We start from the raw sequence: 16,566 nt of genomic DNA on the forward strand, positions 1-16,566 counted from the left end.
TATATATATAATATATTATACATATACAAAATATATATTTCAATAAGGCCTTGGTGAATATATGTGACATCTTTGGTTTTTATTAGGTTCTTTATATTATTAAAAAACGAATTTATTGGAATTTTCTTAGCTTCGGATATTTTTCAAATGAATGAAGTTTTCCGAAACACTTTATTTTCAGCATTCTTAGACAGCCATTTTCCTTCCAAAAACTGATTTTATCGGCAAAGCTTAAGTTGCTGGGAATTGTAGTGTCACATTACCCTTTGAGTCTAGTTTTCGAATCATTTTCGTTTTCCCTGTTTCGATTAAAATCGAATTTTATACGAATTTTTGATTGGGCACTGCACATAATTTTGGTCCAACAAGGATTGCTGTTCCAATTTCTTTTTACATCATAATTTATCACGTCTTATAAATTTGGGGCGTGACAATATAAACTTAATACTTACTAATTATATTAGTAAAATTCTTAATTTTATTATTAAAATAAAATAAAATACGCAAATTAGAAAATCTTGGTGAGTAGGTAAGAAGAATTGTGTTTTGTATTTTTTTTTTTTTGGGAACTCTTCTTCCCAAATCCACCCTTAAACGGATTAGCACACAGTGACACACCATGTCCATCCTGATAGAGGCAAAGCGAGGTAGGTGCAACTTAGGACGGTAAACTTGTAATTCATGACAAATACCCTTAATGCCTGTTTTGATAAGGGAAATTCAAAGTGCATTTGTCCAAAACCCACTCATCCATACTAATAATATTATGACCGCTCATGAACTTTTGAATACTTTGAAGCCTAAGAGAAGTCATTTAGGTTTTGTTGCACATTATTCAATTCCATATTTCAATATATCACACATGTACAAAAGAAAAAGGTGCTGCAGCTATTGCAATATTGTGGATAGCTGAGTAACATGCCGCAATCAGTTGCTTATTAAAGGTTTTCCAGCAGACAAAAATTAGCAACCTTTGAATCCCACGCGTATAGAAAGAGTGAAGAGGTGAAGAGTTTCCGAAACACATTACACCTGTATGGAATATGTGTCCGGCACTTCTGGTGGAACATGCACTTAAAAAACACATTCAATAATTTAATTTTATTATTTTATTGCTTCAAACTGAATGAATGAATGCTTATATGACACACTATGTTACACAAGACATTTTTTACCCTAGAAAATAAAATAAAAATATTAAACAATATAAATTTTAACTGTTTGGAAATTTAACGCATTCGACATATGGATACATATCAGTACCCAAAACACATACCTGAGTCCAGATAACATATCATATATGACTTCTCTCGGGAGATAGATAGATAGAAGAAGAAGGTGTATTCTTTGGCAAGAAATCTAGATGAACTATCAATAAGTCATCAACTCATCATACAATTGTTCATTTCAAACCTATTTCAGAAATAAAAAACAAAACTGGAAGCAAACGAAATTGAAAGGAAAAAAAAAAAAAAAAACCCTTTACATTCTTCCCATCCTTGCCTTGGATTTTTGGCAGGAATAATTAAGTATTCTAAAACCAAATAAACATTCTGAGATTTATGTCTATCAACAAGATTCTGAAAAACCGAAAACAAATTTTTTTTTTTTTTAAAAAAGGTTCTCTACATACCTTTTCGATGCCTCCCCTATCATATAAAAATCCTTTCCATTTGGTTCATGGCAAGAATTTATCGAAGAAAGTATAAAATGTCATCTTTGGTGACAAAGTCCTAGTGCCTCTTAATGTACACAATTCTCCAAAATATGAAAAGCGCGGCTCATCTTCTGGCGCCTCAAAACTGCAACTCAATAACAAAAACTGAGACCTGAACTGCTCAGCTGGCAAGGCCATTATATACACACTGTTTTCTGTAGCCAAAGCCGATTTGTCAAGCTAAAGGTGTATCAATAGAAGCATACCGTTGATGGCTTAAATAATAGACCCACAGAATTTCATGAAAATAATGGGTTAGGTAAAGCATGTAACTCTTCCCAAGGGTAAATATATCCTTCATTTAATCTGAGAACATCTCTTCCAGCTCTGGTTGCTCAGACCAATCCTGCTCATCCTCGGTAAACTGGTCATTAATTGTTTCATCAGGTTCCTTCTTCGTATTATTTTCTGTAGCATTTTTATGGCTGATAATTGCCTCAGTTTCAGAATCCCTCCTAGCCTTGGCCTCAAAATTTTCACATATGCAGGATGAAGGGTTTTCATGAAACTCACCCCTGCCTGGCCTCATCTCATTTGGCTCTCCCATGAAGCCGATCTGATTAGTTCGAACTCTTGAGGCGAATTCCTCCCATGTCATGTTTTCTCGGCTCATGAACAACCGATAAAGTTTTTTAGCATTTGGACGGATTGTTGGTTTATGCCCAAAGTATCTCCTGCAATTTTAAAAACATGTTTAATAATCAGTGTGAGTAGTGGTGCCTCTGTCCTATACAAATAGTAAGAATAAGGAGGGTGTGTTCAGGAACAAATTCAATAAAGAATTGACTCCTAATGGATTATTTCAAGTGCCAAGAGTAATGTGTATACTTCGTTGTTTTGTCAGGTTAAAAAAAAAAAAGTGTATACTACGTGGCAACTTCAGGAACAACTTCTATTGGATCTTATACAAATAGTAAGAATAAGGAGGGTGTGTTCAGGAACAACTTCAAGAAAGAATGACTCCTAATGGATTATTTCTAGTGCCAAGAGTAATGAGTATACTACATTGTAACTTCTATTGGATCTTTTCTCAACCCAAATAACCCCTGTTACGTCTGATATCTTTGGGCAAGTCATTACGTCTTAAATCATTTGAAGGAAGGGATGAGAACAACTTTTAACTCAGAACTTGGCGAAAACTTGAATCATTTGAAACTGTAAACTCAATGTTTCAATGGAAAACTACTTTAACCTTCTAAGTCAAAGCTAATCATGATAGTGCTTCAGAGCACAAACTAGCATAAACAATTGCATACCTTCTTCCAGCTAACATTCTAGCCATGTTGCCATTATTGTTGGTGACAAAAACATCGCTCTCATCACAAACAATGAAGTCTAGTGCAGCCATACGAGAAGAAAAAGATGTAAATGGTGCCAACTCTTCCTTGCTGGCAATAGTCTCCTTCGAATGAAAATTTGGAAAAAGTGCTTTGAGTGGTGCCAATGTCTCTTCACCTCCATATACTTCACCAGACGCCACATAAATGTGAACATCATTGCCAAAACCCAATGATCTCAGCATAAGACCAACTTCCTCAGGAGTTAGTGGACATTTTCCATGCCTTCTTTCTTTGTCAGGGTTCCTTATCTGTAGACCAATCCAAATTACACATCTCAAGCATGCTTTATATCAAGTTGAGAATGCATAATATAAAATAGAATACATGGATCCTCACATGTAAAGTTTTCCACCTCTTTCGTATTGCGCCGAGTTCTCCCATTTCCTTTTCTCCCCCACCATAATAGCATCCAGAAAATGCAAGCATATCAGGTTCAAACCTATGACATGAAACATTTATACGCATCAGTAAACTGTTCTTATTGTTTGGGGGACGGGTGCTGAATTTCCTCAATGCCATAAATATGCAATGAAGCCAAGTCTCCCAAAGGGTCATAGTTCATATAAATGCACATTAAATACTGACTGAAGAACTTTAGACTTGTAAGTTTCTCAACTCAAAATTGATTGAACACCAAGAAAGTAGAAATTGCATCATCTCTACACACTACGCAGGTAGCAAGATAAAGTGGCTACTGACTTCAATCATCCAAGGATCCAAGTCAACCAACAGCAATGCATAAGCATGTTACCTACAGCAAGGTTGAGGACAGATTGCTCTTTACCTCAAATGCAGGGCAATGAAATGCTTGCTTTTCATCCTCATCCTTGTGACTAATTTTTCACCCATTGCAAGGATAGAATCAGTGAACTTCAAAGCATGGTAGTTAACCCTACACCTCAGCTTTTGTAACTCTGTGTCCAACCGATTTGCAAGCCTATAGTCAAACTTAGTAAGCTGAACAACCTACACCACAAAAATGATGATGGACTTCAAGTGTCAATTCTAAAATAAATAGAATTAGCAAGTATGCGAAGCCCAAAGCAGGAAGACTTTTTCAAAAAAAGAGGTTATATGCTAGAATATATTTCAAACAACAAATATATGACGGTCATTGTATAAAAAGCAAGAATCAAATTCAGATACTTGTTGAACATTATCCTCAAAGACTTTGTAGAATTGAACTGAATTGAGTTGTACATTTTGGACATTAAGCCTGAAACTGAAAGAGAATCCTGAACACAGGTACAGTCTGGTGCCCTCAACACATGCACACAAGCTATTTAAGACCGTCATGTTCATGTCTGTATCACCTTTTGATAACTCCATTACTAGGCTTTCCCAAATGGCACTCAATCATCCATATGATATCTATCGCAATCACTTTCAATCATCCACCAAAAATTTAAGAAGAAGTCTACTAATAGTTGCACATATGTGATTGTTTTCTTGTTTCAATGCATTAAAAGTAAATAGTTTAAGTGATCAGTTTTTAGGAAATTATATTTTTCATCTAGACCTTGTTCAAAAGGGGCCACTATCTGGTGCAGTGATAAAAGCCCAGAATGTCAAAACACAGGTATAAATCACAGGACAGTCACTTTGTGCAAATATTCCCAAAGGTTAAGTCCGTACCCAGACCACCAAAGCCAACACCTCCTATTAATAGGAACCACACTTGGTCATGAATTTTTTTTCTTTTTTCATCTCATTCTAGTTCTCACCAGCAAATTTAGGCTTTGGCAGGCTAGATGATCTAGACAGACCAAGCAAACCAGCATTCATGGATTATGCAACAAGGCAAAAATATAGGCTGAAGTTTCAGTTTAAGAATCTGCAAGAGATCTGACACTATGTTTATTTCTAGTGGTAGAACCATAACATTAAATGACTCGACACTAAACAATGTACACATCCATTGGTCTTCTAGATAAAAGATGAAGTAGCAACTACTTGAAGGAGCTGAGCACTTACATGCTTTTTTTTAAGAACAGGTAAGACGCGATTTTGATAGCATCTTGGAGTGCATTTCCTTGGAACACGCATGGTATATGGATTCGCAACCTTCCCACCCTTTGCGGGAAGCTGTTTAATGATTTCAACATCTTTTTTCAGATGCGATATAAACCAATCAACATCGAAGATTTCAGCAAAGTCACTGCGGAGAACACCACAGTATGTATAAATGCATAAACACCACATCATGTACAAATACATAAACACCACATCATGTACAAATTGATACATTATATATGCACAGAACATATATACTACTGAAGTGAAGTAGTCAGACCATGAAATTGATAAGTTAAACTGACATATAACAACCTGGCATCCTTCCAAAAAGATTTTTGGTCCAGCTTTGGAATGACAAGAGTAGCATTTAATATATGGGCTGCAACAACAGCATCTGTTATCTGTGGCCATAATACGAACAATTTGCTCAGTGTTAATAACAATATTATCTAGCTGAATACACTGAAAATTCGTAATGTACCAATCAAACAGCGCAACATTTCAGAAGCCACACATTTATTGTTAATCATAAACGACTGATCAGACCAAATATATGTCTCACAAAATTGAAACAAGTCAACACACATAAATATATAGAGACTTCAATTACTGTAATGAACTATTTCTTACTAAAATCATTATTGCAACAAAACACGCGAACTAAGCCTCATGTTATGCACTAGGGGGATAGTGACTGATAAATAGTAATAATGATAATGACTATTGTTGTTATCATTATTTAGCTTAATTTTTTTCCCTGAAGTACCAAGAGTAGGTATACCATTTCTTCTAGCCTCGACACTCAACAGTAATCACATAACATGTAGCAATTTCTGACATGTGAAAGAAGTAAAAGAATTCTCATAAATGAAAGATTCATATTTAAACCATGTGACCGACATTTATACTCAGTGTCCGCAGACAAAAGGTGGAGTTAAGAATTCTTGTTACCCTTTTTCATAGTTTTTCTTTTTTTGGTGTGTGTGTGAATTTTTTTTTTTGGGGGGGGGGGGTTTGTAATCTTAACAATTTTATCTTGAAGAGTTAAGAAGCTACAAGAGGAAACAAATTGTAACAGGATTGTCAAATGAATGAATGACCCACGAGTCCCAGGAGGGTGTATGGCAGCAAAGAAAGTGGGATTTGCCTAAATCCATATTCACAAATGGGGGAGCTTTTTAATTCTTGTTCTGGTTCATATATATGTTTTGATATTTTGCTGATGGTTAGGACTCTTGCTGGGAGGTGTGGGTTGGCTGTTTGTTGCAGTATTTGGTTCTGTTCTTTTTTTGGTTCCTGACCTCCTCGTTGACATGGTACTTGCTTCTGGTGCTGTTTTGATCTCTCTTGCTTATATAGCCTTACATATATCATAGGGTATCTCCTCTACTGTTGTGAGGAGAAGTTTTTATAAGTATACTCAGTGGAATACTTGTATAGCTGAGGTATGCCCCTTGTATTTGTACATCTTATTTTTATCTAATCTAATTTTATCTTAGCTACCCAAAAAAGGGGTTGAAAATGGAGAAAAATCTAGAATGTGGTAGCACGGGGATATTCTAAACAATCATGTGAAGCTTTAAACAATTTATGTAAACAAGCATTAAGAGGCTTAAAACAAATATTATCATGAGAAACATTTAGTAATGATTTAGTGTATCTCATTCACATTAATCCAATTTAAATAGTATTTTCTAGACTAACTAGAAAAAAAGAACTTGGGTTTTGACAATGCCACTTCATAAGTGACCACATATGACACTAAGATTAACATCAAGCGTATGTAAAGTATTAATTTGATGATCTTATATCTATTTTGCACATATCCGAACTCCTATAAGAAATCAAATAACTCAAGTTGATAAAAATGCTCATGCATATGAGCATGTACATCCATGTTTAAAAGATTTACCCCGGTTCTTTGTTGATTTAAGCCTCCACTGGTTGCAATCATCAAGTATCCCTTGGGATGCGCATTCACTTCAGCAGCTCCAACATATAACACAGTACAAATCAAATCAATACATGAAGAAATTACACAAACATGAGAATCAGTAGACTACTAGACAGAGAGGAAAAAAATCCCAAAACATGATCATAAGAAAATGTTTCTTCTAAGAGGATGTTTCTACTAGAGGATCAACAGAAAAAAGTACAAAAACCCTAGTCAAATCCTCAAGGTATACTATAGCAATAACAAAACTACGCTTTCAATAAATTATTAAAGAAAAAAAGAAAAGTCAAAGATTGCATAATCTAGCTCAAATTTCGATCCCTAGATTTCTGTTTATAAATTGCAATTTTCCCCAAGGGAGTAAAAGCACAGATAATATATATATATATATATATATATATAAATAGAGAGAGAGACTGAGGAGACAATACAATGATTCGGAAAATTATGGCTGGCATTACTGCATCCGTAATAGATATTCGATTGCCTCGAGCTCCAAAGATCACGGCCTAAACTCCCTCCATTCGTCTGAAAAATTCATAAAATCATAAGCAAAATCAGAACTGAGAAAGAGGGACAGAAAATTAACGCAAGATCCAAATTAATCAACCAAATCGTATCAATAACAAATTAAATAAATAACTAAACGAATTACAAAAATCCTTACCGGAACAAGAAAGACCATCCTTCGTTCCACATTCGATCGAACCACAGACCCATTTTTTTCCAACTAAACACACATTGAAGAGCAACTCAGGAAAAAAAAAAAAATACAACTAAGAATCTAAAAAATGAAAAATTGGAAAAGGAAATTGAGAGAACAAATACCGAGCTGTGTGGGTGGTTATGGTTGGTGATCGGAGGAGAGAGAAATGAAATGACGGCGATGAGGAAGAGAAGGGCGCCGGCGACGGCAGAGAGGAGCGGGAGGAAGTGGTGGAGGTGGCGGCGGCGGCGGAAGAGTGCGCCGTGGATGATTTGAACTCCGGCGACCGCGTTATCTCGTTTCTTCTTCTTCATTGTGGGGGAGGGTGTGAATGTAGAGAGAGAAAGAAGATATAAAGTGATGATGGTGTTGTAGAGAGAGAAAGTTTAGCTTCAGGGACATCTCCAGCGACAAAGCATCTTTCTTCGCAACAACGACAACGTCTCCATATGGAAGAAGTATTTGCTTTGCTTTTCCCCAGAAACAAACAAATCCTTCCCCTAAAAAAGCCCTCCTCGAAAGAGTCGCGCGTAAATCTTACTTGGATTGTCTTGCGTCTATTCACTCGCATGAACATTGTGTATCCATGAAACCGTATGATGTTGACACGTGGCAAATCTCATCAGGACTTTGACCTTCCAAACATAGATATATCTAGGGCTTGATGAAGTCTCACTTGCGATTTGGACAAATAAAGCAGATGGCTATGGGCCTATTGTCACGCCTAGCAACCAAGAGCTTACGCCACGCAGGTGCTATGCAAGCGCTCAGCAGACTATGACATGGCAGCATGCATAAATCGAGAGCTATCTAAACTTCTCTATATAAGTATGAAACTTCCTAGAATTCTCTAAATTAGTGTAGAGTTGTGTAGCATTTTCTAAACTTGTCTAGAGTTATCTATAATTCTCTAGACTTGTTGTGATATTCCTCGATTCTAGAGTCACGGGTGATCAAGTCCGAGCACAGATCCGATGGATATCAAACAATTAATATATAATTAAGCATAAAATACAAATCGAATTAATAAGAAATAAATGATAAAGAAGAAAAGAATTCTAATTAAAAAATTTCAAAATAATAATATTAAAATCCATTAATCCAAAACCTCCAAAGTAACTCCATTAATTTAACAATTCGGGAATCCCTCAAGTGGACCCTTAATAAAATCCCAAACTGGGAAGGAAATAACTGTAATCAAAATACAAAGCTAAATAAAGTAGTCCTACGTAATCGGAGGAATGAATGTCTGTATCTACTCTGCACGACCAAGCTCTAACTCTGGAACTGATGAGCACCTGAAAAATAAGAGAGTGGGTCAGGCCTACATGCAAGTCCTATTCTACTATGATCCATACAAAAACCCGATACGCAGATACATCCTAAATAACTCAACAATATGTAGAGTAGTTCATATATGTATAAATATACACTATATAATGCTCGCTAGTCCAATAGGTCTGTCTCAGCCTGAGTAGAGATACCATGCAAATCGCACATAATGTGGTCATGTGTACCTAGACTTACCAGGGAACAACACGTATGTCCAGTTATCCATCCTAGGCGATATACGCACCTTAACCACGGTCCTGAGACTCAAGCTCATATCATGGCACCATAGCATAAATATATAAAGTCCGTATATTCCTAATACAAAATATCATCCATCTGCTATATTGGCTTGATATATGTATAACAATCCATTTAGTAGGTCAAGCAATTATTTTATTGACATGACTCTAACATGAGTAGGACATAACCTTTATGGTTAATCCATACTTCCATCTAGAATAGGTAGGACTTAATGTTTGAACTAATTCATCCCTAGTATGCCATCGTCCCATACCGGTGCATACAATCCTCCAAATAGCATAGTTAATAAAACAACACTATATATTCATCAACCATTCTCCAAAATATGCATTAATATAAGTTAATACATATATAAAGAACTTAGGCATTTATTACAGTACCTAAAAATCATGTTCCAACTTTTTAAATGGCTAAAGTAAATTTAGGCATCTAAATACTCCAAACAGTTCATTACTTAATGCGGTTAATAACAAATTAAATCCCAATTTAATCCAACCAAAGCACAGTAAATTTCACGTAGTTCACTGTAATTTTAACTCTATTTCAATATGGTTAAAAAGTATAAAATCATATATATAAGAATCTACAAGTTCCAGTATGTAAGTTGCTTAACAACCAAAGTGCGACATGTAGGACTTTTCCCTAATTTCACACTGTCCGTTCCCTAATCCATTTATGAATTATTATTTCCCTACATGTTTACAGGTTTATAACAATCATAAACAACATTCCAAGCAGTTTAAACGAATTAGAATTACCCTGCACAGTCCAAACAACACCCTAAAACCATCTGCACGCAAAACTGGGCGAGAGCATGCTCTCACAAATTGAGAGCCTGCTCCTTTATCATGAAAGCCGGCTCCCTAACTTAGGGAGCCTGCTCTATGCAGCATGGAGCCGGCTCCATGTCCCTTGGAGCCGTGTCCATTGATAAGGGAGTTGGCTCCCTCCTTTTGGGGGCCCCCTCTCTCTCTCTCAAGCCCGTCTGTGTTTTTTTGTTGTATTCCTCACCTTTGGTAATACTTGGAGTTTTTGTACTAATTTTATTATGTGTTCTAAGGTCTATCTTAGTCCCAGATTAATCATAAAACATTGTTATACAATCATGACATGAATTGAACACAAGATTCTAAAACAACGGCAGCAGGATTTCAATTCAAAACTTTAAGTAAACTCAAACCAGATTAATTCAATGAAATTACATACTGTTAAACATACATAAAAGATGTGTTAAACCTCCGTCTCTGTAATTTCTGACCACTTCCCAGTCTGTCGTTTCACTCCTCTATTGCTCTTGGTTCAACCCAAAAGCACTCCGTCTCGTCCTCCTTAAACCTCTCCGTCTATCTCTCAAAATCCCTCTCTGCCTCTCAATATCCTCTGTTCGTGGTTTTAGTCGTAAACCCTAGACAGAACCCATATGATAGTATATATATACAGACGTCTCTAAACCCTAGTCCACTTAGAATTGGAGATTAAAAACCCTAATTAAATTCTAGTCGTCCTCCACGTGAATCCTAAAAGAAAAACTAAAACCTAATTTAAACATTAACTAAACCGTAATGTAAACCCATTCACGTATAAAAGTTACTAACCAATTACAATTAATTTAATTATAACAAAACCAACATAAAATACAACTAATTTAATCTCATTAAAACAGGTGAATTCCAAATAGAAAATAGAACTAAACAATTAAAGAAAATAACATACAATAATTAAATAATTCAAATAAATCAAATATCAAATAATAAATGCAAATAAATGATTAAACAAATAAATTAACAATTAAACAAATAAAAATGCAATAAAATAAATATTAACATGTCGAGACTATCATTTTAAAATTAGGAGTATTACATTCTTCCCCCCTAACAAAAGGAATTCCGTCCTCGGAATTCACTCTTACCTTCGTCTAACATTTCAGGAAACAACGAGCGAATGACATCCTCCTGTTCCCAAGTAGACTTAGCCTCATTGTGATGACTCCACTGAACACGCACCAAAGGGATAACCTTATTACGAAGGATTTGATCCTGACGGTCGACAATACGACACGGTGGATCCAAATGAGTTGCATCCGGCTGCAACTCAATCTCCCCAACATCGATATACTGATACCAATCCTCATCTCGCAGAAATTTTCGCAACATGGAAACATGAAACACGTTGTGTACGCGATCTAAATTATCTGGAAGTGCCAACCGATAAGCGACAATTCCAACTCGATCCGTAATCATGAATTGACTGACAAATCGCGGAGACAACTTCCCTTTCTTCCCAAAACGCATGACACCCTTCATAGGAGACACCTTGAGTAGAACCTGATCCCCAACCTGAAACTCAAATGCACGAGTACGACGATCCGCATAACTCTTTTGCCTACTTTGGGCAGTGCGCATGCGATCCCTAATAAGAGCAATCTTTTCAAAAGTATCCTTGATGAACTCAGGACCTAAAAATCTGTTCTCGCCAACCTCCATCCAACAAACAGTCAATCGACACAGTCAACTGTATAATGCCTCAAATTGTGATACCCTCGGATTCCCGAATGCGGGTTGGCCAGGCCCACGCCCAAATACCCGAGGATATCAAAATAAATTAATAATAAACGAACACAGAGTACAAAAGAATAAAGAAGAATAAATAAAATACTGACAAGAAACTAAAATGATAATCTAATAATAAACCTCAGAATATATTTCCATTAATTAATAAACTCTTCTGATACAACTGATCCTCCAAAATACAACTCGAGAATCTATACTGTGTGGACCCCTAGAAAATTCAAACTAAACAAATGACAGTAATAACTGTCTAAATCAGGAAACTGAACCATAAAGGAACTCCTATGTAACATCGGAAGAATGAAGTAGACTAATCCCCGCTCAGCACGAACAACCTCTACTCCTGACGAACACCTGAAAAATAATGGTGGGTCAGACCCACAAACAAGTTCTACTCTACTTCAGTCCAAGCAGAGATCCGATACACGTATACATCCTAGTCAATCCAACAGTAACTAGTAGTCCGTATATATATGTTTAGTTGACCTGACTTGAATATAAGTAGGACTTAACATTTTAGTTAATCCATTCCCTTATATAATAAATTAATCATTCATAAGTCATTCAACTTGTTCAGCTGACCTGACTTGAATATAAGTAGGACTTAACATTTTAGTTAATCCATTCCTTATATAAAATAGGTAGGACTTAACTAATAAGTTAATCCGTCCCTAGAATGCCACCGTTCCATACCGGTGCATTAAACCATACAATCCAACAATTGATGTAACGATTACGGAAATACATCGAACAATCTAGAAATAACTATGATACTATGATATTAAGTTATCACAAAATATGAATGACTTATTATTTATTTAAGCTTCCTATATCGTATGTCCTACACAAACTGAATCTTATACATGATGATATTTTATTATACCATCAAATAAGCATTCTCCATATCCAATTCATCCTACACATTTAATCTCAATTGCTAAAACATTTTAGAAGATTAAATCCATTCGTTTGTTTAAAACATTCAAATAGCAAACATTATTATTATTGAGTTTATTTAAATTTATTTAATCCCAAACCTAGTTCCTATTTAATGTTCATGAATCTTAGGCATGTTTCTACGTTCCATCATTCCACAAATATGAAAAATACATAATTTAAACATGTAAAAATTCACACCGGAAATCAAATCAAAATCATGCATTTATCAATTCATAACACAAGAATAGATATGAACCAAATTTATAAAACCTATGTTCTAATCCAATTAAACATGCATAATTATTTAATTTTATGTGTTTAATAAATTCTGAAATTTCCTTGGCATGTACATAAACACAAATCAAAGGGAAAGAGATAGAAGAAGAACTTGCCTTAAACTTTCGGATCGAAAGTTAAACTTCTTCTTCCTTGATCTTCTCTCTACAGAATTTTTCTCCTCATTTCTTCCTTTTCCTCCTTCCTTCTCTAACTCTCTCTCTATAATATATCACGTGAATATTTCTAACCCATTTTACAACCTATAGCTATATATTTATAGGCAAAATAAAATAACCCTAACCCTTTTCCCAATCCAAGTCAACTTAAAAAAAAATAAAAATAAATAAATAAATAAAATTAAAAAAAAAATTAAAAAGGTAAGTAAAATATGTTACGTATATAATTTATGTATATCTTTATTAAATAAATAAATTATACACATCCTCATTATTTATTAATGAATTATCCAATAATACCTAAGTTATCATAATATTATAAAGTAACTTAAAATATAACACGTATCAAATCTATGTATATTTTTATTATTTAAATATAAAATATATACATCAGATTAAATAGTACTACCCAAGTTACCATAAAAATAATTAATAAATTACCCATTATTTATTAACGCATTATCCACTAATACTTAAGTTATCATAATATTATAAAGTAACTTAAAACATAACACGTATCAAATATATATATATTTTTATTATTTAAATATAAAACATATACATCAAATTAAATATTACTACCCAAATTACCATAAAAGTAATTAATAAATTACCCATTATTTATTAATGGATTATCCAATAATACTTAAGTTACCATAATATTATAAAGTAACTTAAAACATAACACGTATCAAATCTATGCATATTTTTATTATTTAAATATAAAACATATACATCAGATTAAATATTACTACCCAAGTTACCATAAAAGTAATTAATAAATTACTTTCTTTTTTATATATGTACATAATATATATCTATATATATACATACACAACTATCCATGGGTAATAATCCATACACATCCAACTTCCTATCCAAGTAGTCCATGGGACCCAATTGGTTAGTCCATTACTACTAACCATAACCAAAAAAGAAAAATAAAATAAAATAATAAAAGAAAAGAAAACATTTAATTTACAATTAATCAAAATATCATTTAAGCACATAATCTAATCAAACAATTAACACATATACAAATACAAATAATACATAGACACATAATCAAATAATCGAGTAATACCTAATTCAATTAAACACATAAGCAATTAGTCAAATAATTAATTAAATAATTAAAATAAATAAATAAATACCGAGATTATCCTTTTAAAATTAGGTGTATTACATAAATGGTGCCATGCCAATAGTCTTCTGGAAACTATTGTTATATTCAAACTCCACAAGTGGTAAATAATCCTCCCAGTGGCCCTTGAAATCAAGAACACACGAACAAAGCATATCCTCCATGATCTGATTAACCTTCTTAGTCTGTCCATCAGTCTGAGGATGATAAGCAGTGCTAAGATGCAATTCTATACCCAAAGCCTGCTGAAAACTCTTCCAGAATCCTAACACAAAGCTCAAATCCCTGTCTGATATAATAGACAACAGAATTCCATGCAGCTTTACAATCTCTGTAATGTAAAGTCTCGCCAACTGCTACGAAGTGAAGTTAGTGCGAAAAGGCAAGAAATGAGCTGATTTCGTCAATCTGTTCACGATGACCCAAATGGAATTGTGATCCTTGAAGGAATTAGGCAATTCCTCCACAAAATTCATAGAAATACTCTCCTATTTTCACTCCGGTGTAGGTAGTGGCTGTAGAGCTCCTAGCAGCCTCTGATGATCAATCTTGACCATCTGACAAGTAATACATCGAGAGACAAAAATAGCAATGTCCTTTTTCTTATTTGTCCACCAAAACTGCCGCTTCATATCCTGATACATCTTGTCTCCTCCTGGATGAACAGAAAACTCAGAGTGGTGAGTCTCAGTCATCACATCCTTCCTCAAATCATCAGTAGAAGGTACCACCAAACGGCCCTTGTACCTCAAACCTCCATCAGTCCCAATATAGTAAAATGGGACCTCACCGGAAGCTATCTCTGTAACTCTGTCAATGCACTGTTGATCCGTGAGTTGTGCTTTCAAAACCTGGTGAATAATAGAAGTTGTAACTACCATACAAGCCAGGAAAGCATCCAACAACTCATCCACCGTCCTCAAAGCATTCCACTCAGTAGTGAATAGAGCAGAAAGACTGGCAACGGGTCGGCGACTGAGTGCATCAGCCACCACATTTGCTTTCCCTGGATGGTACTGTATAGAGAAGTGATAGTCTTTCACAAACTCTAACCATCGACGTTGTCTCATATTCAGTTCCTGCTGAGTGAACAAATACTGCAGACTCTTGTGATCGCTAAATAATCTGAAGGACTCACCCAACAGATAATGCTTCCAGATACATAAGGCAAAGACCACAGTTGCCAACTCCAAATCATGTGTTGGATAATTAAGCTTGTGAGGCTTAAGCTTACGAGATCCATACGAAATCGGTCGCTCCTCCTGTATCAAAACACATCTAAGACCCTGCAAAGAAGCATCTGTGTAGACAAGATACTCTATCCCGTTCTGTGAGGTAGACAAAATCAGTGCAGAAGTCAACTTAGTCTTCAGTTCATCAAAAGTTTTCTGACAATGTTCATCCCACACGAACCGTACACCATTTTTAGTTAAATGAGTGAGTGGTCCAGCTATCTTGGAGAACCCCTGGATGAACCGCCGATAATATCCTGCCAATCCGAGGAAACTCCGAATCTCAGTAAATGAAGTAGGTTGTCCCCACTCAACCACCGCTAAAACCTTGGCTAGATCTACCACTATTCCCCTTTCTGACACCATGTGACCCAGAAACTTCACTTCCCGCTGCCAAAATTCACATTTCTCGAATACGAAGCGTCTGCAACACAATCCGAAGATGTCTAGCATGATTGTCCTCTGACCTCGAATAAATCAAAATGTCATCTATGAAGACAATGACAAACTGATCTAAATAAGCCCTGAAGACTCTATTCATTAAGTCCATGAAAATCGCAGGTGCATTAGTCAGTCCGAAAGGCATGACTCGAAACTCATAAAATCCATATTTATTGAGAAACACTGTCCTTGGAACATCCTGCTCCCTAACCCGAAGTTGATGATATCCAGATCACAGATCAATCTTAGAGAAGTACGTAGCTCCCTTCAATTGATCAAAAAGATCATCAATCCTAGGTAACGGATACTTGTTACGAATAGTAACCTTATTTAACTCCCTGTAATCTATACACAGCCGAAGTGATCCGTCCTTCTTCTTTACAAACAGAACTAGTGCTCCCTAGGGTGAAGTACTTCTGCGAATAAAACCCTAGCTGAGTAATTGATGAATCTGATCCCTCA

At 35.2% G+C, this 16,566-nt stretch overlaps 1 protein-coding gene across 2 annotated transcripts; it reads right to left on the reverse strand.

Annotated features, from left to right (window-relative positions):
• Positions 1-1,461: 1,461 nt before the first annotated feature.
• On the reverse strand, positions 1,462-8,222 carry LOC132300905 (O-fucosyltransferase 6-like). 2 transcript variants are annotated; one of them, XM_059798209.1, is made up of 10 exons: positions 7,856-8,222; positions 7,695-7,757; positions 7,459-7,555; positions 6,986-7,053; positions 5,386-5,474; positions 5,032-5,215; positions 3,842-4,023; positions 3,394-3,496; positions 2,974-3,305; positions 1,462-2,391 (listed from the first exon to the last, which is right to left on the reverse strand). In XM_059798209.1, exons 1-10 carry the CDS (start codon positions 8,045-8,047, stop codon positions 2,019-2,021), a joined length of 1,683 nt encoding a protein of 560 aa, XP_059654192.1. In that variant the 5' UTR covers positions 8,048-8,222; the 3' UTR covers positions 1,462-2,018. The 2 variants fall into 2 exon arrangements, with proteins under 2 accessions (XP_059654192.1, XP_059654191.1); XM_059798208.1 differs by having other exon boundaries at positions 6,986-7,062.
• Positions 8,223-16,566: the final 8,344 nt, after the last annotated feature.

This window comes from Cornus florida, unplaced genomic scaffold, assembly GCF_030987335.1.
Source record: "Cornus florida cultivar Cherokee Brave unplaced genomic scaffold, ASM3098733v1 CherokeeBrave_3.0.0_Hap2_Chr03, whole genome shotgun sequence".
Lineage (NCBI taxonomy): Eukaryota > Viridiplantae > Streptophyta > Magnoliopsida > Cornales > Cornaceae > Cornus > Cornus florida.

Excerpts from the sequence above, each read along its gene's own strand:
- LOC132300905 (XM_059798208.1), bottom strand. The coding sequence starts at position 8,047 with ATGAAGAAGAAGAAACGAGATAACGCGGTCGCCGGAGTTCAAATCATC. Across the intron at positions 7,758-7,855 it reads ATAACCACCCACACAGCTCG|TTGGAAAAAAATGGGTCTGT; the intron begins GTATTTGTTCTC and ends ATGTGTGTTTAG. Across the intron at positions 5,216-5,385 it reads TCTTTTTGGAAGGATGCCAG|TGACTTTGCTGAAATCTTCG; the intron begins GTTGTTATATGT and ends TGTTCTCCGCAG.